This window comes from Nerophis lumbriciformis, linkage group LG22, assembly GCF_033978685.3.
Source record: "Nerophis lumbriciformis linkage group LG22, RoL_Nlum_v2.1, whole genome shotgun sequence".
NCBI classification, from domain to species: Eukaryota; Metazoa; Chordata; class Actinopteri; order Syngnathiformes; family Syngnathidae; genus Nerophis; species Nerophis lumbriciformis.
This window is the reverse complement of record NC_084569.2, coordinates 13,876,847-13,900,507: the sequence shown is the minus strand read 5'-3', so window position 1 is coordinate 13,900,507 and position 23,661 is coordinate 13,876,847. Positions and strand designations below refer to the sequence as shown.

At 41.8% G+C, this 23,661-nt stretch overlaps 1 protein-coding gene across 1 annotated transcript in view; it reads left to right on the top strand.

Annotated features, from left to right (window-relative positions):
• LOC133615541 (cytochrome P450 2K1-like) overlaps window positions 1-23,661 on the top strand; it is a 32,111-nt gene that overhangs the window by 4,269 nt on the left and 4,181 nt on the right. Inside the window, exons 3-4 of the mRNA XM_061974196.2 lie at window positions 13,475-13,624; window positions 13,694-13,854. Of these exons, the coding sequence (XP_061830180.1) occupies window positions 13,475-13,624; window positions 13,694-13,854 (311 nt within the window). The remainder of the gene's footprint in view (window positions 1-13,474; window positions 13,625-13,693; window positions 13,855-23,661) is intronic.

The window sequence follows — 23,661 nt, the reverse complement described above, 5'->3', positions numbered from 1 at the left end:
AAGTTAAACTTAGCACAGGACTCTGGAACATGAAAAAACAAACCAACGTGATGTAGCTTACCGCAAACAAGGAGCACAGGACGAGTGAACAGAAAGGCAGGCTTAAATAGTGTCAGTGATGAAAAACAGGTGCGCGTCGAGAACACAAGCGGCAGGTGAAAATAATAAGTAACCATGGTGACGAAACAAACTCACAGGTGCACAAGCAATAACTAAAGGAGTCCAAAACTAACCAAACATAACTAAACAAAACATGATCCGACCACGGATCATGACAGATCTTAAGGACAGATTCTAGATGTCCTAAAAAAACCCAAAGATCAATAGTCATGGGAGGGCGGGAGGGGGACATGGCGGTGGGTCGCCAGCCCAAGTGACCCCGAATCCACCGAGGCAAAGTCAAGTGGCGGCGGCGAGTGGAACGCCGCTGCAGCAGGCGAGGCGGGCGCCCAGGGATTGGCCACATTCGTGGCCGACTGGGAGGTGGGCGCACTTGGCGTGGTGGACGACCAGGTAGCGGCCATATCCGTGGCCGACGAGGAGACAGGCGCGTCGTCAACTTGGCAGGCGTGGCAGCTCGGCGTGGCAAGTCAGGCGGCGAAGCTCGGCGTGGCACGTCCGGCGGCGAAGCTCGGCGTGGGTCTTGGTCTTGGTCTAGGCGTGGGTCTTGGTCTTGGCATGGCGGGTCTTGGTCTTGGTCTTGGCATGGCGGGTCTTGGTCTTGGTCTTGGCATGACGGGTCTTGGTCTTGGTCTTGGCATGACGGGTCTTGGTCTTGGTCTTGGCATGGCGGGTCTTGGTCTTGGTCTTGGCATGGCGGGTCTTGGTCTTGGCATGGCATGTCTTGGTCTTGGTCTTGGCATGGCATGTCTTGGTCTTGGCATGGTGTGTCTTGGTCTTGGTGTGGGTCTTGGTCTTGGTGTGGGTCTTGGTCTTGGTCTTGGCGTGGAGGGTCTTGGTCTTGGACTTGTGGAGCTGGTACCGGAGCTTGGCGTCGTGGAGCTGGTACCGGAGCTTGGCGTCGTGGAGCTGGTACCGGAACTTGGCGTCGTGGAGCTGGTACCGGAGCTTGGCGTCGTTGAGCTGGTACCGGAGCTTGACGTCGTGGAGCTGGTACCGGAGCTTGGCGTCGTGGAGCTGGTACCGGAGCTTGGCGTCGTGGAGCTGGTACCGGAGCTTGGCGTCGTGGGGCTGGTACCGGAGCTTGGCGTCGTGGAGCTGGTACCGGAGCTTGGCGTCGTGGAGCTGGTACCGGAGCTTGGCGTCGTGGAGCTGGTACCGCAGCTTGGCGTCGTGGAGCTGGTACCGCAGCTTGGCGTCGTGAAGCTGGTACCGGAGATTGGCGTCGTGGAGCTGGTACCGGAGCTTGGCGTCGTGGAGCTGGTACCGGAGCTTGGCGAGGAACTTGGCGTGGTGGAGCTGGTGCTAGTCTTGGTGCGGCGACAGGTGCTAGCCTTGGTGCAGGTGGAGGTGGCCTAGCTGGGGGTTGCGGCTTGGCAGGTCGGAAGACTGGTGAGGGCGGTCGTGGTGGAGGCTGTGGCTTGACGGGTCGGTAGACTGGTGAGGGCGGTCGTGCTGGAGGCTGTGGCTTGACGGGTCGGTAGACTGGTGAGGGCGGTCGTGCTGGAGGCTGTGGCTTGACAGGTCGGTAGACTGGTGGTGGCGGCCGTGAGGGAGACTGTGGCTTGGCATGGTGATGCCGAGCCACCCCACCAACACAGCTCCCGACCCCAGCCCCCCCCTCAAGGGGCGGATACCAGACGCGCTCCCTGCGGTCTGGAACTCTCTGTAGGGGTGGGCGGAGGAGGGCAGAAACTTCCCCATTAAATTGTCCAAATTGTTGTTGTTTTTTATCCCCCACCTGGGGTTGTGTGGGCGGAAAGAGGGAAAAAGTCCTTGACGTGGGCGGGGCTAGAGTCCTTAGGGGCGGAGTCAGAGTCACTGGGGGCGGAGGTGATTGAAGTTGACAGAATCTATTTTCAGAAAAAGTGTCCTGATGGTACTTTATTTTTGGAAACAAGTCATTAGGAGGTGGCTGATAAAGGGAGACAGACGGAAGAAAAAAAAAATCCAGATCAGAATCTTCCCTTGACGCCGGCGGAATGATGTCATCGCCGCGCGCCGTTTCAGTGACGTCATCGGAAGTGGGCGGAGTGACGTCATTCAAAATGGATGGCGTTATGTTGTTGTCAGAGTTCATGGTAATTTGGCTTGCAGCCCAATCTAAAAATTGTTTAGCAAAATGAGTAACTGGATTACCAAACAACTGAGGGGAGGAAGACTGAGCCGTTTGTGGTGACTTGCTGTTCGGAGGAGGAGTTTGGGGGAGCGACGCATTTTGGCGGCGAAAAACCTTTTTGGCTGGCTTCCGTCCTCGCCAGTGCGTCTCCATCTCCTCGAAGCCCGGGGCGAAGGAACTGTCAGCTGTGCTCCTTCTGTCACGTGGGGGTCGCATATTTATGCGGGATCGTTCCTTCCGTGCAACACGGACACTCCGGACAAAGACGTGAGGGTAAGATATGATTTATTTACATAAATCATTGCAAACAGAAAACAAGCAAAAGAAAAACGTGCCGAACGCACGGGAAGCTAAAGTTAAACTTAGCACAGGACTCTGGAACATGAAAAAACAAACCAACGTGATGTAGCTTACCGCAAACAAGGAGCACAGGACGAGTGAACAGAAAGGCAGGCTTAAATAGTGTCAGTGATGAAAAACAGGTGCGCGTCGAGAACACAAGCGGCAGGTGAAAATAATAAGTAACCATGGTGACGAAACAAACTCACAGGTGCACAAGCAATAACTAAAGGAGTCCAAAACCAACCAAACATAACTAAACAAAACATGATCCGACCACGGATCATGACAGTCTGTTCAATGTGGAGTATTTGTGGATGTTGTTGTTTACAGGTTTCACATAATAGACGATTTCTGCAGTCTCGACTTAAATGTCCTATTTTCAGACAACCAAAACAGACTCCTTTTTCCTTTAAGAAGTCTATTTTTTCTTTGTGCTTCTTCCTCTTGAATTGTGGACAGCACTCCAATGTGTGACCACTCTTCTTACAGAACAGACAACTGTGAGATTTGACAATCACATTCCTTTTTCCTTCATTTGACTCCACAGTTTCTATGGGTACTAATGTTGTTGCAAAGCTGCTTCTTGGACTTGACTTTACTCTTGGCTTAGGGACGGACGAGGGTTTGACAGTTGATTGCTTAGTGTCCTGAATGTTACCAAACAGTGGATCAGAGAGTATTTTGACTTGTTTTTCAATAAAGTTCACAAGGTCTGGGAAAATGGCTCGATGGCCTTGCTTCTCCTGTAGGTCACAGGCCTTGTTCCTCCACTGCTCTCTGAGCTTGTATGGAAGCTTTAGGATGATGGTCCTCATATTAGAAACAACATTCATTTCTTCCATATAGGCCAGACTTTCCATTGCATTGGAACAACTTCTGAGGAATAGAGAGAATGCTCTCAATCCTTTTACATCCTCCAATTTAATTGTTCCCCAGGAAAAAGCCTTTTCCATATATGCTGTTGCAATATGATATTCATTACCAAAATGTTCCTTGAGTAGCTGTCTTGCCCTCTGGTAGCCCTGGGACGGAGGCAAATGTTGGCAACTTTGAACCATCTCTTTTGGATGCCCTCTAGTATATTGTTCCAAATAATGCAAACAGTCATAGGTGTCACACTTTTTCTCCACTCCATATTCAAATGCCCTTATAAAGGTTTCATACTGAAACGGATCTCCATCAAACACAGGTACGTCTCTTGATGGTAAAGAGGAATGGACATTCTGCTTAACCAATAAGGCATTGAAATCATGTTGTCCTTTTAGTAAATCAAGAATGTGATCTTGTTTGATGGCATTTGTGACAGGGGATGTAGTGTGAACTGTATGACCTTTAACATCATCTTTTTTCACAGAAGTATGATCAGTTTGCCCAGTTGTATTCGACACATTTTTCATTTGCATAGTTGATTTTGACAGATTGTCAGTTTGCATTAAAGAGAGAGCAGCCTGTCTTGGAGTCATGTAATGAGCTTTGGTATACTTTTCATATATGAATTGTTTTGGCTTCCCAACCTGTGTGTCAGAGAGGGGCATTGTTTTCTTTGGAGCAGCAGCTCCTTTGTGTGATTCAGAGCTCATTCTTGACACTCTTGATCCTTCCCTAGATCCCATGGTTGCAAAAACTTGCTCCCTTGCATTTGCTGCTGCCAGCTTGGTTTCCATTTCCAACTTTTCCTTTTCCATTCTGAGTTGTTCCTGTTGTTTTGCGAATTGTTCCTGTTGAATTCTTTGTTGTGATTCAATCTGATGTTTTTTCTCCAATGCAGCAGCCTCTGCCATGAGAGCAGCCTTTTCGGCCTAGGCTCGAATGCGAGCAGATGAGGTAGAAGAGGTTCTTGATGTTATGGAACTGCATGGGATTGAGACATTTGATGCACTGTCCTGGGCTCCAATATCAGAAAGTGTAACACATAAATGTTCATCATGGGCAAGTGGGACATGCATTTCATCTTGGACTTGCATTTCAACTGAGCCATGTGTTTCAGAGACATGCAATTGTGACTCCTCTCCCATAGGGGCAGTGTCATGTGTGGTTAGCTTTTTCACTTCTGATAACCATTCATGCACAAGTTTTATAAAACCTTCTAGTATCTTAATCTTTTCTTGAAACCAGTCATTTTTTCTATCAAGTTCCTCTTCAGGCAATGGTAAGGCAATCAATGAGGAATGATTTCCCCTTGCCTCTCCACACAAATGAATCAATTCATCCAAGTGACCTCTTACAGCATTTGCATTTTCATCATTTTCATTTGAATGCATGAGTTGTTTCATTGTGTCCCTTATTTTAGCAGCTTTTTTAACACATGCTCCTATTGCTTTATGATAATTGTCAACTTTAATTTCCAAGCCTTTGGCAGTATACTTTATGGCTCTTTTTTCCTTTTCAAAATATTGTACATTTTCCTTTTCAGGATCCACCTTTTCGCCACCTTGTGGCTGTACATCATATTTGCCACCAGACATAATTGGCCAAGTCTCTCCCTTGTGCTGCTTTCAGCTCCACACAACTCACCCTATAGAGCTGGCAGGTGTTTCCAATCACCCTGGCTGATGAGCAGCAGCGTGGCCGTGGCACAGTTCGTCCTCTTGCGGCTTTTTGATGTCCTTCGGTGGTGTTCTTGTTGTCCTATTCACTCGAAGAGCAGCGTTCTTACTTGAATGTAATGGCAATCTTCACCTTCAAATGTTCCAATTTATTGTCATTACTCAACAGGTTTGAGGGAGTGATCCTACGCAGTAGCAAACATTGCATATGAAGTGAGGTCCAGTCAGAAATCCAGTTTATGTCTATTTATTAATGAACTTGCAGGGTGAATGAAACATACCAGGGATTATTGCAGTGATATTGTGTTATATGTTCTCCTGCCGGTTGCTGTCTGCTGTTGCATTTGCTGTTGTCTGATGTTGTCTGCTGCTGTCTGATGTTGTCTGCTGCTGTCTGATGTTGTCTGCTGCTGGTAAGAACGGTTTGTGCTCCCACACCTGAGTCCTTCCTCGTTTGGCTCACCTGTGCTCCTACATATGCATTCCTCCCTGCCCTGCTCAACCAAAAAGCCCGCCACCTAGTGACAAAAGAAAGTAATGCCAACACAAAAATAAGGATGCCTTAAATGGCTTTTATTGTAAAAATTACAACATGCACAGCATGTGGATCAAACATTTTACCGAAGTAAATACAAATAGAAATGACAAACAAATACCTCGTTGGCCTGCATGCTTCTTTTAGGAGGAAATTGTGATATTCAGGCTCTTGTAGCCCAAACGCTTAGACATACTTGCCAACCCTCCCGGATTTTCCGGGAGACTCCCGAAATTCAGCGCCTCTCCCGAAAACCTCCCGGGACAAATTATCTCCCGAACATCTCCCGAAATTCAGGTCCATGCGGACCTGAGTCCGCTTTCCCACAATATAAACGGCGTGCCTGCCCAATGACGTTATAACTGTAGAATGATCGAGGGCGAGTTGTTGGTTTTTTGTGTGGGTTTATTGTTAGGCAGTTCCATTAACGTCCTCCCAGCGCGGTAACAATACACAACAACAGCATTCACGTTTTCGTCTACCGTAAAGCAGTTCGTCTGCCGTAAAGCAGTTCGTCTGCCGTAAACAGCAATGTTGTGAAACTCTTAAACAGGACAATACTGCCATCTAGTGCATTTGATGAAAGCACTTTTGTGCGTGCCACACAGCAATGCATCATCAGAGAGGGTGTTTAGTATGGTTAGAAAAATAGTGACAGAGAATAGAACAAGGATGGACAATTCAACCCTTAACTCAACAAGTATTTGTGTAAATAAATGAACACTGAAATTCAAGTATTTCTTTTATTTATTTATATATATATATATATATATAAAATAAAAGAAATATATATTTATAGCTAGAATTCACTGAAAGTCAAGTATTTCTTATATATATATATATATATATATATATATATATATATATATATATATATATATATATATATATATAAATCGGAGGTCTCAAGGTTGGCAAGTATGCGCTTAGAGTCCTTGTGACACTTTTTAGTCTTTGTGACAGTCAGTCTCTACTCTTTCTGCCTTCACATGGCATCAAAAATGTTTACTCATACCCGGAAGTAGCTTCCTTACATCAGACGACAGACCAAACGAGACACTTCAAAATAAAAGTATGCCCAAAAACTTAACAAAAAGGCATGAAATTACATTTTTAACCATAGTAACTTAAATATAGTCTTCTTATGAACTTTTATACATTTTGATTTGAATTCCCTTTTATGAACTTAACTTATTATTCAGTTTTTAGAGAAATAAAACAAATTATAATAATTATTAGTAGCAACAGTTACAACTATAATCAAAATAAAATGTAGTGGTATTAGTGTCTGCATGTTGCTAGTGGCAATTGTTTATGACAGTCCGATAAAAATTGCATGTATCGTCAGTGTTTTCTGAAGAGTTGCAATCTATTTGTGGCATGGGGAGCGTGGCCAGGGATACAGTAGGGGCTCAATATGATGTCATTGTTCAATTTGCACAACTGGCAATAGATAGTACTTTACTGTCATGGCACCTAAAAAATATAACAAAATTATGTTTTTAGCACAGATCTGTTCAAGTCAATGATGCATCTATTTTAAAAAGGGCTATAAAAATGTTTATTAGTTTTTTGTACCAACACATATTTTTCTTGTTACATTAGATGGTTTTGCTTAATTTTTCAATTGTTGTGTTCACTACTGCATGTTCGTGTTGGTTATTACGACACACCCAACATAACATGTTGGTGTTTATTTTATTAGCACAGTATAAAACAGGCTGCACTTTGTACACACCTGCCTTATTAGTTATTTGCATTTATTATTCAGCCCTCCCTGAATATTAAAATGTAGTTTGGCAAATAAGCAAACAGTCCTTTAAACTACAGGTGAAAACAATTCCAACTCGGGGTTGTTAATTGATATTCTCCACAATGAAGTTGTAAAAATAAGCACACAAAGGAATTGCATTAATATACACAAAGTGCACATACATGTAGGAATCATGTTAAATAGACAATACAGTTTGGTATAAACTGAAAAAAGCAATACAATTATAATAATGGTTGGCTCTCATGACACTAGCTTAATGCTAACATACAACTGAGGTTAAAATCAATGAAAAAGCTACCATAAAGTGTTTTAATGACAAAGGGCACAACAAATAAGTACATTAATTGTAACTTCAATATCAGTATCAAGTACACCACAAATGCACAGTGTATCAAAGCAACCCAACAGATATTGATCTAACGTTTTCAACGGGAACTGTCCTTTTTTATTTTTTTTATTTTGCATATCGTTCATAATCATTATGAAAGATATGACGACGGATGAATTTTGTTTTTAATGCATTCTAAATAATAGATAAACTGAAATAAAAACGGCCAATTGGAGCTCCACTATCCCATACTTGCCAACCTTGAGACCTCCGATTTCGGGGGGCGGGGGGCGTGGTCGGGGGTGGGACGGGGGGCGTGGTTAAGATATATATACATATATATATATATATATATATATATATATATATATATAAATAAAAGAAATACTTGAATTTCAGTGTTCATTTATTTACACATATTCGCACACATAACACTCCTCTACTCATTGTTGAGTTAAGGGTTGAATTGTCCATCCTTGTTCTATTCTCTGTCACTATTTCAGAACATACACATTATAAAATCAATAAGAAAACGGGAGCTCTAATTTGGGAGTCTGAATTAGGATCAGAAGTTCCTATACAAACATTGCGTACTCACGTCGCCATTTTGTATTGATTACTGGAGCTGTGCACTGGATTCATTCACAAATACAAACTACAACTCACAAACACTTTAAAGTTAGGCTCCACCATCAGAATGTGTACTTAAACTTATAAAGATCACATGGATATTATTCAGTGTGTTGATTCACCAAAACTAACCTGTTATACAGGAGGAAAAAGCACACAGGACGTTTCAATTGTTCACAGACTGGTCGCTCTCATCAGAATGACAAGACACTTCCGGTCTGCAGGTGATAGCATTCAATTGGGAAGAAACGCCCTACTGCCCCCTACTGACCAATGTGAATACTGATAAATGTGTAATGACAGCTCCAAAAACGAATTCAAACCACAAAATAAAATAAATAAATCAACACAAAAATGTGACACATTATGGGTGGGTCACATATGCATGTACAGTAGATGGCAGTATTGTCTTGTTTAAAAGTGTCACAACATTGCTGTTTACGGCAGACGAACTGCTTTACGGTAGACGAAAACTTGACTGCTGTTGTGTGTTGTTATCGCGCTTGGAGGACGTTAATGAAACTGCCTAACAATAAACCCACATAAAAAAACAAGAACTCGCCCTCGATCATTCTACAGTTATAACGTGTTTGGGCAGGCATGCTGTTTATATTGTGGGAAAGCAGACGTGAGAACAGGCTGTCAACACGTCACTCAGGTCCGCATGGAGCTGGAGGGGGCGTGGCCTCCAGCTCCGCCTGAATTTCGGGAGATTTTCGGGAGAAAATTTGTCCCGGGAGGTTTTTGGGAGAGGCACTGAATTTCGGGAGTCTCCCGGAAAATCCGGGAGGGTTAGCAAGTATGCACTATCCTGCCTGTAAAATCCACTAAATAACCATTCAAAAATCGGCAACAATACTCATTTTACATTGTATGGCCTGAATATCAACTAAGTATTTGTGATATTGTTATTATAAGTGCTAACACAGAAAAACTACTTATAGCGGCGCTGCTATTCACCTTGATTGGTTACTGCTAGGAGTAATATAAAAACTAATATATATATATATATATATATATATATATATATATATATATATATATACAGTCGCGATCAAAAGTTTACATACACTTGTAAAGAACATAATGTCACGGCTGTCTTTGTCACGTGGGGGTCGCAGCTCGCTACGGGGTTGTTCTTCCAGTGCAAAGGACAGCTCTGGACGACAGCGTGAAGGTAGGCTTGGATTTATTACCATAAATCACTCATTGGCATGAAAACAAACAAGACTTGCGTAGCATGGCATAAATCAAACACTTAGCATAAACTAGATATACGGCAAAACTCATGTAGACAGGTTGCAAGAGCAAACACAATGAGGGCAGAATGAGTGATCAACAAAGGTGGGTATAAATAGAGTCTCTGATGAGCAACAGGTGCGCGTGCAAGGCAGGTGAAAATCATAAGTAACCATGGTGACGAAACAAACTCACAGGTGCACGAGTAATAACAAAAGGAGTCCAAAACTAACAGAAAACAAAAACATGATACGGACCACGGATCATGACAGTCTTGAGTTTCCAATCATTTCTACAACTCTTATTTGTTTGTGATAGAGTGATTGGAGCACATACTTGTTGTTGTTGGTCACAAAAAACATTCATGAAGTTTGGTTCTTTTATGAGTTTATTATGGGTCTACTGAAAATGTGAGCAAATCTGCTGGGTCAAAAGTATACATACAGCAATGTTAATATTTGCTTACATGTCCCTTGGCAAGTTTCACTGCAATAAGGCACTTTTGGTAGACATCCACAAGCTTCTGGTTGAATTTTTGACCACTCCTCTTGACAAAATTGGTGCAGTTCAGCTAAATTTGTTGGTTTTCTGACATGGACTTGTTTCTTCAGCAAAGTCAGGACTTTGGGAAGGCCATTCTAAAACCTTAATTCTCGCTTGATTTAGCCATTCCTTTAACACTTTTGACGTGTGTTTGGGGTCATTGTCCTGTTGGAACACCCAACTGCACCCAAGACCTTATGATTTTAGGTTGTCCTGAAGAATTTGGAGGTAATCCCCCTTTTTAATTGTCCCATTTACTCTCTGTAAAGCACCAGTTCCATTAGCAGCAAAACAGGCCCAGAGCATAATACTCCCACCACCATGGGGTTCCTGGGATTACAAGCCTCACCTTTTCTCCTCCAAACATATTGCTGGGTATTGTGGCCAAACAGCTCAAATTTTGTTTCATTTGACATCACATGGACAAATATAAGACCTTCTGGAGGAAAGTTGTGTGGTCAATTATTGGAAACTTTTGACCACGACTGTATATAATTTTAATTGTTTAAAAAAAATTTCAACGAGTGTTGGCCCCAAATATGTGAATGCATGTGAAACACTAGTATTTGTGTAACATCCAAGAGTGGTAATCAGAAGGTTATAAAAAAAAAAAGGATATTGGACCAGTAGGAGTTGTTTCAACTTGTTTCAACTACTCTAATAATTGTTGTCTTTAAGCCATGTAAAAACCCACAGACCTGCTGGTTTATTATGTGAAACAACACATAGACATATACATACATTACATAACATTAAATATAAAATACATTTAAAAAACTGTTACAATTTTTAATCCTTTTCATGTTTGAACTTTTTTGGATTCTTTATAGTTTAGGTTGCAGTGTTTTGTTTAGTTCAAGTTATCTTTTTTTAAGGTAATTCAGTTTAGTTTAAATGCAGTTTAGGTCTATTGTTCAAGTTCTATTAAAGTTTCAATTTGAAATTCACACTCTCATGTATGGCTGCAGCTATCAATTATTTTAGTAATCGAGTAATCCATCCTCAGCCTTCCCGGTAAGGTCTATTCAGGTGTACTGGAGAGGAGGCTACGCCGGATAGTCGAACCTCGGATTCAGGAGGAACAGTGTGGTTTTCGTCCTGGTCGTGAAACTGTGGACCAGCTCTATACTCTCGGCAGGGTCCTTGAGGGTGCATGGGAGTTTGCCCAACCAGTCTACATGTGCTTTGTGGACTTGGAGAAAGCATTCGACCATGTGGGGAGTGTTCAGAGAGTACGGGGTATCGGACTGTCTTATTGTGGCGGTTCGCTCCCTGCATGATCAGTGTCAGAGCTTGGTCCGCATTGCCGGCAGTAAGGCGGACCCGTTTCCAGTGAGGGTTGGACTCCGCCAAGGCTGCCCTTTGTCACCGATTCTGTTCATAACCTTTATGGACAGAATTTCTAGGCGCAGTCAAGGCGTTGAGGGGATCTGGTTTGGTGGCTGCAGGATTAGGTCTCTGCTATTTGCAGATGATGTGGTCCTGATGGCTTCCTCTGGCCAAGATCTTCAGCTCTCACTGGATCGGCTCGCTGCCGAGTGTGAAGCGACTGGGATGAGAATCAGCACCTCCAAGTCCGAGTTCATGGTTCTCTCCCGGAAAAGGGTGGAGTGCCATCTCCGGGTTGGGGAGGAGATCTTGCCCCAAGTGGAGGAGTTCAAGTACCTCGGAGTCTTGTTCACGAGTGGGGGAAGAGTGGATCGTGAGATCGACAGGCGGATCGGTGCGGCGTCTTCAGTAATGCGGACGCTGTATCGATCCGTTGTGGTGAAGAAGGAGCTGAGCCGGAAGGCAAAGCTCTCGATTTACCGGTCGATCTACGTTCCCATCCTCACCTATGGTCATGAGCTTTGGGTCATGACCGAAAGGACAAGATCACGGTTACAAGCAGCCAAAATGAGTTTCCTCCGCCGGGTGGCGGGGCTCTCCCTTAGACATAGGGTGAAGAGCTCTGTCATTCGGCGGGAGCTCAAAGTAAAGCCGCTGTTCCTCCACATCGAGAGGAGCCAGATGAGGTGGTTCGTGCATCTGGTCAGGATGCCACCCGAACGCCTCTCTAGGAAGGTGTTTCGGGCACGTCCGACCGGTAGGAGGACACGGGGAAGACCCAGGACACGCTGGGAAGACTATCTCTCCCGGCTGGCCTGGGAACACCTCGGGATCCCCCGGGAGGAGCTGGACGAAGTGGCTGGGGAGAGAGAAGTCTGGGCTTCCCTGCTTAAGCTGCTGCCCCCGCGACCCGACCTCGGATAAGTGGAAGAAGATGGATGGATGGGTGGAGTAATCCATCAATTAGTTTGTTGGATTAGCCTAGTACAGGGGTCGGCAACCCGCGGCTCTAGATCTTTAGCACCGCCCTAGTGGCTCCCTGGAGCTTTTTAAAAAATGTATGAAAAATGGAAAAAGATGAGAGGAAAAAAATATATTTTTTGTTTTAATATGGTTTCTGTAGGAGGACAAACATGACACAAACCTCCCTAATTGTTATAAAGCACACTGTCAGCTTCACTGATTCGAGTATTTGGCGAGCGCCGTTTTGTCCTACTAATTTTGGCGGTCCTTGAACTCACCTTAGTTTGTTTACATGATAACTTTCTCCGACGTTCTAGGACGTGTTTTATGCCACTTCTTTTTCTGTCTCATTTTGTCCACCAAACTTTTAAGGTTGTGCATGAATGCACAAAGGTGAGTTTTGTTGATGTTATTGACTTGTGTGGAGTGCTAATCGGACATATTTGGTCACTGCAAGCTAATCGATGCTAACATGCTATTTAGGCTAGCTATATGTACATATTGCATCATTATGCCTCATTTGTAGCTATATTTGAGGTCATTTAGTTTCCTTTAAGTCCTCTTACTTCAATTTATATCTCATGACACACGATCTGTATGTAATAAGGCTTTTAATTTTTTGCAGCTCCAGACAGATTTGTTTTTGTATTTTTGGTCCAATATGGCTCTTTCATCATTTTGGGTTGCCGACCCCTGGCCTAGTAATTGGAGAAAACTAATTTTATCACCTTAATATGCATTTAAACAATTATTATTTTGATTGCCATAACTTTTATTTATTTTTCTAATAAAAGCACATAAACAACATTGAAATGGCACTTTTAATATGTATGTGTGCCAAATCTCTGTTTGTGACCCTCGGCCCCACACCCAGAAAAGTACACTTGAGATGGAGAAATCCGCAAGACAGAAAAAGGACAGGGAAAGTGGCAGGATCATGACACTAAATAGAAATGACACTAAAACTTGTTTTCTCATGTAAAACACACTCGTTACTTGCTTACAGGCATAGGATTCTCCAACGGTGATAGCTGGAAGGAAATGAGGCGTTTTACCTTAACGACTCTGAGAGATTTTGGGATGGGCAAGAGACTCAGTGAGGAGAAAATCACTGAGGAGTGTCACTACCTGATTGAAGAGTTTGAAAAACATGGAGGTAACTTTTTATTGACTTAAATCCACATGTTTTAAAGTATGGTTTCAAAAGCATTCTCTCTTTCCTCAGACAAAGCCTTTGACAACGCAACGATCATCACCTACGCAGCTTCAAATATCATTTCTGCCATCATATTCGGACAGAGGTTTGACTTCAAAGATCCAGTCCTCCAAGAAATGGTGGAAAATGACAGAGAAGGCAGCCGTCTGTCTGCATCAGCTTCCCTTTTGGTACTCAATCAACACATTGCGTTTTTACAAAACCCAGAACCAGTGAAGTTGGCACATTGTGTAAATCGTAAATAAAAACAGAATACCATGATTTGCAACTCATTTTCAACTTATATTCAATTGAATATAATTTGACTGCAAAGACAAGATATTTAATGTTCGAACTGAGAAACCTGCAAATATTTGTATTTATTTTTTTATTTTTTTCCATTTATTCATTTATTTCAGGCAATGACATTAAAAAAAAAATACAGGGTAGACAATACATTATAATATAAATTACAGTATGTAAGCATGATTGTCCAGTTTTGCCTGAAAGGGAGTGGGAAGAAGATAATTTATTTAATCCCACCCCCAGTTAACTTCAAATTTAATGGCAGCAACACATTGCAAAAAAGTTGACATGGGCATTTTTACCACTGTGTTACATGGCCTTTCCTTTTAACAACACTCCGTAAACGGTTGGGAACTGAGGAGACCAATTTTTGAAGCGTTTCAGGTGGAATACTTCCCCATTCTTGCTTGATGTACAGCTTAAGTTGTTCAACAGTCCGGGGGTCTCCGTTGTGGTATTTCAGGCTTCATAATGCGCCACACATTTTCAATGGGAGACAGGTCTGGACTACACTGCAAAAAGTCAGTGTTCAAAAACAAGAAAAAAAAATACAACAAATTAGGGGTATTTTATTTGAACTAAGCAAAATTATCTGCCAATAGAACAAGAAAATATGACTTGTCAAAACTTTTCAAAACAAGTAAAATTAGCTAACCTCAACGAACCCCAAAATACCTTAAAATAAGTATATTCTCACTAATAACAACTGTACTACTATATGAGTACGTATTTTCTATTGTTTCATTGAAAATAAAACAGCAAAGTCCATTTGGCTGTCATCTGTTTTAATTATGAGACACAATTGTGTCAGTCATGATTTTTTTTTTTCATGCTGGAAATAAAAATTATTACTTTGAAAAAGCACTTTTATACTTGTGAGTGTTGATGACACAGCTTTGCAACAGTTGATATTCTAGTTTCAAGCATGTTTTACTCAATATAGGTCATCAAATCTCAGCAACAAGCTGTAATATCTTACTGAGATCATTTAGAACCAAAACACTTAAAACAAGTAAAACACTCTAACATAAAATCTGCTTAGTGAGAAGAATTATCTTATCAGACAGAAAATAATAAATATCACCCTTATTTGAGATGTTTAATCTTACTTAGATTTCAGTTTTTGCAGTGTACCCACAGTCTTTTACTATGAAGCCACGCTGTTGTAACGTGTGGCTTGGCATTGTCTTGCTGAAATAAGCAGGGGCGTCCATGATAACGTTGCTTGGATGGCAACATATGTTGCTCCTCAACCTGTATGTACCTTTCAGCATTAATGGTGCCTTCACAGATGTGTAAGTTACCCATGCCTTGGGCACTAATACACCCCCATACCATCACATATGCTGTTTTTTTAACTTTGCGCCTATAACAATCCGGATGGTTCTTTTCCTCTTTGTTCCGGAGGACACGACATCCATAGTTTCCAAAAACAATTTGAAATGTGGACTGGTCAGACCACAGAACACTTTTCCACTTTGTATCAGTCCATCTTAGATGAGCTTGGGCCCAGCGAAGTCGGCAGTGTCTCTGGGTGTTGTTGATAAATGGCTTTCGCTTTGCATAGTAGAGTTTTAACTTGCACTTACAGTTGTAGCAACCAACTGTAGTTACTGACAGTGGTTTTCTGAAGTGTTCCTGAGCCCATGTGGTGATATCCTTTACACACTGATGTCGCTTTTTGATGCAGTACCGCCTGAGGGATCGAAGGTCACGGGCATTCAATGGGGGTTTTCAGCCTTGCTGCTTGATTTCTCCAGATTCTTTTAACCTTTTGATGATATTATGGACCGTAGATGGTGAAATCCCTAAATTCCCCGCAATAGCTTGTTGGGAAATGTTCTTAAACTGTTGGACAGTTTGCTCACGCATTTGTTCACAAAGTGGTGACCCTCGCCCCATCCTTGTTTGTGAATGACTGAGCATTTCATGGAAGCTGCTTTTATACCCAATCATGGCACCCACCTGTTCCCAATTAGCCTGTTCACCTGTGGGATGTTCCCAATAAATGTTTGATGAGCATCCCTCAACTTTCTCAGTCTTTTTCTGCCACTTTTGCCAGCTTTTTTGTAACATGTTGCAGGCATCAAATTCCAAATGAGCAAATATTTGCAAAAAATAACAAAGTTTACCAGTCCGAATGTTAAGTATCTTGTCTTTGCAGTCTATTCAATTGAATATAGGTTGAAAATAATTTGCAAATCATTGTATTCTGTTTTTATTTACCATTTACACAACGTGCCAACTTCACTGGTGTTGGGTTTTGTTTAAGGCCTAAAAAGATGACTTCATTGTGTTGCTTTTCTTTATGTGGACTCCCCAGACACTTTATTAGTACACTTACAAGTAGCAAGGAAGAGGCGGTGGTACGTAAAATTAGTTTCTAATGGCTGTAATAAAATGCACACCAGAAAGATAGTTTTTGTACCAAGAAAACTGATAATGCTATTTTGGGCGCTTCACCAAAGTAAATAGTTGACTGTTACTGTTCCAAATGACACACAAGTTCATTGCACCAATGAGGCATGAGGCGTGGTTTCAAGTTTATACAAAAATGCGTTTATTTATTATAATTAAGTTAAAAAAAACAATGAAAAGGCTACCATAGATAGTTATAGTGACAGAAGGCACATTCAAACTTCAGGATCAATATCAAGTACACAACAAGTGCACGGTGTTTCTAAACAACCCAACAGATATTAAGCTAACATCTCAACACTGATGGCATTAATCGAAATAACGGAAGAAATTACAATTGCAATAGATTTGTGTTTCGGGACTTAACTATATTAACCATAACATTTTAATTAACAAATTAGAACAGTATGGCATCAAAGGGTTGGTCTTGGACTGTGTAAGAAGCTTCTTAATTCCGCATGTTATCATGATGGCACTATACATCCCCCCCTCTACTAACGCTGCAGCTGCCAGTGACGTCATCCACAGCTCGATAGCCAGACTCCAAACCAAGCACCCGAAAGCTCTCATCCTCATCTCGGGAGATTTTAACCATGTTACTATGGATAAATCACTACCCAACTTCACTCAGTATGTCAGCTACCACACCAGAGGAAATAAGATCCTGGACCTGCTATACGCAAACATCAAGGATGCGTATAGCTCCATTCAACTACCAGAGCTGGGTCGGTCAGACCACAACCTTGTTTACCTCAACCCCTGTTATGTGCCTCTGGTCAAAAGACAGCCTGTGACCAAAAAAACAGTGAGAAGGTGGTCAGAAGGGGTCCAAGAGACACTACAGGGCTGTTTTGAGGTAACTGACTGGCAGGTGCTCATGGAGCCTCATGGATAGGACATTGAAGGGCTCACAGAGTGCATCACAGACTATATCAACTTCTGTGTTGACTCAAATGTCCCATCAAGGACGGTCACCTGCTACCCAAACAACAAGCCGTGGGTGACCAAGAACATCAATACTGAATGAGAAGAAGTGCTGGTAACAGGGATGAGGTGAAAAGAGTTCAGAGGCTGCTGAAGACCAGACTCAGGGAGGCCAAGGAGAACTACAGGAGGAAGCTGGAAGGGAAGCTGAAGGACAACAACATGTAGGCGGTTTGGCGAGGTCCTCTCCCCCTTCCTCTTCACCATCTACACCACCGATTTCCACTATCACTCAGAGTCCTGCCACCTTCAGAAGTTTTCTGATGACTCTGCGATAGTGGGGTGTATTGAGGATGATGACGATGAGGAATACCGGGCACTTGTGGAGGACTTTGTCACATGGTGTGGAAAGAACCACCTCCAGCTTAATGTGACAAAGACCAAGTAGCTGGTTGTGGACCTGGGAAGGAGGAGGAGTACTCCGGCGACCCCTGTTTCCATCAGGGGGGTCGATGTGGACATGGTTGAGGATTATAAATACCTGGGAGTACACATCGACAACAAGCTGAATGGGTCAAAACACGCTGAGGCACTCTACAAGAAGGGACAGATCCGCGCCTCTATTAGGATCCTTCAACGTCTGTACAAAGATGCTGAAGATGTTCTACGAGTCGGTTTTGGCGGGCGCCTTCTTGTACGCCGTGACCTGCTGGGGCAGCGGGCTGAGAGCGAGGGACGCAAACAGACTGGACAAGTTGGTAGAGAAGGCCAGTAACGTGGTGGGAGTGGAGTTAGACCAGGGGTTGGCAACCCAAAATGTTGAAAGAGCCATATTGGACCAAAAATACAAAAACAAATCTGTCTGGAGCCGCAAAAAATTAAAAGCCATATTACATACAGATAGTGTGTCATGAGATATAAATTGAATTAAGAGGCCTTAAAGGAAACTAAATGACCTCAAATATAGCTACAAATGAGGCATAATGATGCAATATGTACATATAGCTAGCCTAAATAGCATGTTAGCATCGATTAGCTTGCAGTGACCAAATATGTCCGATTAGCACTCCACACAAGTCAATAACATCAACAAAACTCACCTTTGTGCATTCATGCACAACCTTAAATGTTTGGTGGACAAAATGAGACAGAAAAAGAAGTGGCATAAAACACGTCCTAGAACGTCAGAGAAAGTTATACATGTAAACAAACTAAGGTGAGTTCAAGGACCGCCAAAATTAGTAGGACAAAACGGCGCTCGCCAAATACTCGAATCAATGAAGCTGACAGTGTGCTTTATAACAATTAGGGAGGTTTGTGTCATGTTTGTCCTCCTACAGAAACCATATTAAAACAAAAAAATTTTTTTTTTCCTCATCTTTTTCCATTTTTCATACATTTTTTAAAAAGCTCCAGAGAGCCACTAGGGCGGCGCTAAAGAGCCGCATGCGGCTCTAGAGCTGCGGGTTGCCGACCCTTGAGCTAGACTCTCTGGCGGTGGTGTCAGAGAGGAGAAGTCTAGCAAAACTCCTAGCCATTATGGACAACACCTCCCACCCACTACACTCGGACCTTGCGGGGAGAATAAGCACGTTCAGTGGAAGGCTCAGACTCCCAAAATGCAACACGGAAGGACACAGGAGATCCTTCATACCGACAGCTGTATAATGCATATGTTCCTTCTTGACTGCACTTAAATGTAGAATATATGTAGTATATGTAGAATATATTTATATTATTTATATATTATATATATAATATATTATATATATTATATGATTTATTATTATTCTTGTCTATTGTGAGCGAACTGTGGTGCTGAATTTCCCCCAGGGATCAATAAAGTCCTTTCTATTCTATTCTATTAACAAACAGGAAGCAATCCGTGAACCTTGGCAAACATATGTCTCCAGCACTGAATATACTGTATAATACGGCGTACCGCTGGAATCAATCTCTATTTAAACATTTATAAAGTCACAACGGGTTTAAAGTTATTCTATATGCAGACAGCACGACTGGTCGTGGAACTGTGGACCAGTTCTATACAGGGTGCTTTCATTGTGTTTATCTCCTTGGGGCAGAATGAAGGTCACTTTTAAAGGCGTTTGTAGAGGTTGTCCTCTAGTGGGTTCCTCGTACCACCACACACTGCCACGAGAGCCCGGATCAGGGGTACAACATTGTTTTATTTTCATTAAATAGTGCAAGCTTTTTGCTTTCCAGCAAAATGTCTTTTTCTGCATCTGTGTCTCTCTCTCTGGCTCCCACTCCAACTCCAACAACGTGTCTCGCTCCGGCTGCTGCTAATAAAGGTGACAGGTGATTGGATAACAAGGCCTACCTGGGCCATCCACTCACCTGTCGCTGTCTTCGAGGCCGGTCCTGGCACACCCCGTTCCGTGGCAGGCCCGCAGGCCACGCCTCCCACCACCCACAACGTTCTTTTCTCCCTTAACAGTAGCATACAAAAAGTGGAAGGTTCCGACAACAGAAAACAGCCAAATTGACTTGATTGTTCATTTAAAAAAAAGGTCCGTGAAGCCAGCCCCCAAAGGCAGGAGTAAAGTTACTGTAGGTTGACACACACAAAACAAAAAGTGCAACCAAAATAAGAGTGCTCGACGGGAACTAAAACACCAAACATAGGAACAAACTTGCCACTTGACGCTAACTCCAGCTTTCTTAACAAAAAACAAGGTTTTTATCTGAAATAAGTTAACTTTTATTCAACTGCTTAAAACTCACGTCATGAAGCCCTTGTATTATCATTATTGTAACATTGTAAGTAAGTATAATATTTTAGATTTTGAGAGTCATCAAAAGGTTTTGGACGCTTCCCTTATTTTTAAAGTTCTAAATGGACTTGCTCCTTTTTACTCTTGATCGATTTTCCATGAAAAAGACAATAACAGTGGAGTCAGATGCGATCCTATGTTAAATGGAAGCAGCTTTTTCCAGTATGTATGGTACGAGTGTGTGTGAATGGGAGTGTCCATGTATGAGTATTTACTATTTGAATGCCATCCCAGCAGGCAAACCTGACTACTTTCATATATTATTTTATGGGTTTTGAAGACCTTGACACAGTTGGAGATTTACAGCACTGCATTGGTATTGAGAATAATATAAACTGCAATGTCTATGACCCTGAGCAATTAAAGTCCTTATATGATCTTTATAATTACTCATTTTTACATTTGAATATTAGAAGCCTGAATAAACATCACACTGATTTAGTCTCTCTACTTTCCAATATGAGCTGTATGTTTAACTTTATTGCCTGTAGTGAATCGTGGCTTTCTGATTCCTCATATATTGATCTGTTTAGACTGGATGGATACAATTTACATGTAAAAAATAGACCCAGTGGAAGAGGTGGAGGTGTGTGCCTCTATGTCCAGAACAATCTTCATGCCAAAGTATGTAACATCACCCTAGAAGATGATCTCTGTGAATCCTTGTTCATGGAGATCAACAACAAAGGAAAAAAGTTAATTGTTGGTGTACTCTATCGTCCTCCTGACTCACCTCTTGACACTTTTCTTTCCAAATTGGATGAACTATTACTCAGTCTAAATAAACTAAACAAAAACTGCATCCTTCTTGGTGACTTTAATATTGATATTTCCAAGGACGATGGAGCAAAACTGAACTTTATCAACACGTTACATTCTTTTTCCTTCTTCCCCACCATCAATAGGTTCACTCGAGTCACAGATGCCTCAAAAACAATAATCGATAACATTATTACTAACATCCGTAATACAAAGCTCGTGACAGGGGTGGTGCAATCCGATATCACAGACCACTTTCCCATTATACTATTCTTTGACTCTGGCAAAACTCCCTCCTCCCCACCTCCTAAAGGTAAAACCAAAATACTCAACAATACAACTCTACTACACCTAAATAATAATCTGCTTGCCAGGAAATGGGACTCTGTGTTTAATTGCACCTGTCCTGATGCTGCATATGAACATCTGATTAAAATGATTCAGGATGCTATTCAGGAAACAATCCCTGAAAAAATTATCAAAAATCATACCTCAGAAAAAAATCCCTGGATTACAAGGGGGATCTTAAAGTCCATCAGACAAAAGAATAAACTCTACAAATGTTATATTTCGAACCCTACTACTGTCAACAAAGAAAAATACACAAATTATAGAAATAAATTAACTCATATTATCAGGAAAAGTAAGCGCAACTATTATTCTGAACTATTACAAGCATCGCAGGGGGATTGTAGGAGAACATGGAACGTGTTGAATACTGTTCTCAACAAGGGACATAAGCCCCCTGTTGTTCCGGATACAGGGTCAAATAGGGCTGATCTTGCCAATAGTTTTAATAAATTTTTTGCTTCTATTGGGGAAAACCTATCCAGTAAAATAGGTCAACCTCCAGGGTATTCCTTTAAAGAATTTTTATCAGGCAGCTACCCTAGCTCCTTTTTCATGCAGCCAACCGACATCAATGAGCTTTATACGATCATTATGGACCTAAAGTCATCACATACAGCTGGAGTGGATGGGATATGTAGCAAAATCTTGAAAGCCATAGCAAATGTGATCATAAATCCTCTCTGTCACTGTATAGTGCTGGCATTGTACCCAAAATGTCCAAAGTGGCAAAAATAATCCCAATTTTTAAATCAGCTGATAAAAATAATATGAACAATTATAGGCCAATTTCAATTTTACCAACATTTTCAAAAATATTTGAGAAAGTGGTCTATAACCGACTGAATGGCTTTCTGGAAAAACTAAATATCCTTGTCCCCTCCCAATATGGTTTTCGTAAAAAAAGCACCACCTGTATGGCTATACTCGACCTTTTGGAAAAGGTCAATGACTGTATTGAAGAAGGAAAATGCGGTATTGGCATTTTTTTGGATCTATCCAAGGCCTTTGACACAATAGACTTTGAGATCTTATTGTATAAACTATATCACTATGGTGTCAGAGGGGTACCTCTCGATTGGTTCCGCTCTTACCTATACGGAAGGCAGCAATGTGTATGCGTCAATGATCACAATTCACCCTGTATGACCATAAATTATGGGGTTCCCCAGGGATCCATCTTGGGGCCTCTCCTCTTTATCCTATACATAAATGATTTTGTAAACTCCTCCGAAACTTTTCATAAAATAATTTTTGCTGACGATACAAATTTGTTTACCTCACACAGGAGCCTACACGATCTACAAGTAACTGTCAATTCAGAGCTTGTGAAAGTAGATACCTGGTTCAAATGCAATAAGCTCTCACTTAATGTAAATAAAACAAATTTTATTCTATTTCGATCTAATAAAAACCGGACAAATACTGAGCACTGCCATATCAACATCAATGGGCAGGAAATACAGAGAGTGTACTCCACAAAATTCCTGGGGGTCATCATTGACGAATACCTCAATTTCAAATGTCACATTAGCCATCTGTTAAACAAATTATCCAAATATGTTGGCCTGTTCTTTCACCTTCGTCATTATCTTCCTCTTTATGCTCTACTCACACTATATAAAACTCTCTTTGAACCACATCTAAACTACTGTAATGTCATCTGGTGTAACACCTTCCCTACCTACCTCCACAAATTAGAATCTATGCAAAAGAAAATTATACGGGCCCTGTCATGGTCCAAGTTTAATGCCCCCACTCGACATCTATTCCATAATTATCATCTCTTAAGACTGACAGAGTTCAATATTTATCAAAATGCTTGTTTAACCTATCAAGTCATTTACAGTCTGAATTTAAGGCTCTGTAGCTTGGTTCCTATCTACCATCCCCAGCATGCCCACAACACTCGTAACTTAGATTTGATATCAGGGAAACATCGTTTACTGGATTGTACCGCTCGAAGTGTTGTATGCAGGGGACCAAAGATTTGGAACCGGCTTAATGAGAACCTCAAGATGCTGTATCCATTCTCCAACTTCAAAAATAAACTAAAAACTTATCTATTAACCACCTATATTTAAGGCCTCATGTAGGGTAGACTACTGTTGGGTTTTGCATGGTTGAATGAATGTATGTATGTATGTGTATGCTTGCTTTAGTACTATTATCTTGTGTTAATCATATAGCGTTGTTTATTGTTGTTGTACTTGCTACCACGTTCCATCATTCCATGTATATTCCATCATTTCATGTATATTCTATCCTCTGGACCCCCTGTCAAAAGCTTCTTCTAGCTTATTTGGGGGACCCTTTCACATACCAACATCTTTAAATGATGATATTTTACTACTATTGTATTTGTTATATGGTATTGTGAATAAACAGAACCAGAGCACTAACCAGGGGAGACTGTAGTAAGTTCAAAGGCACAATACTAAATTC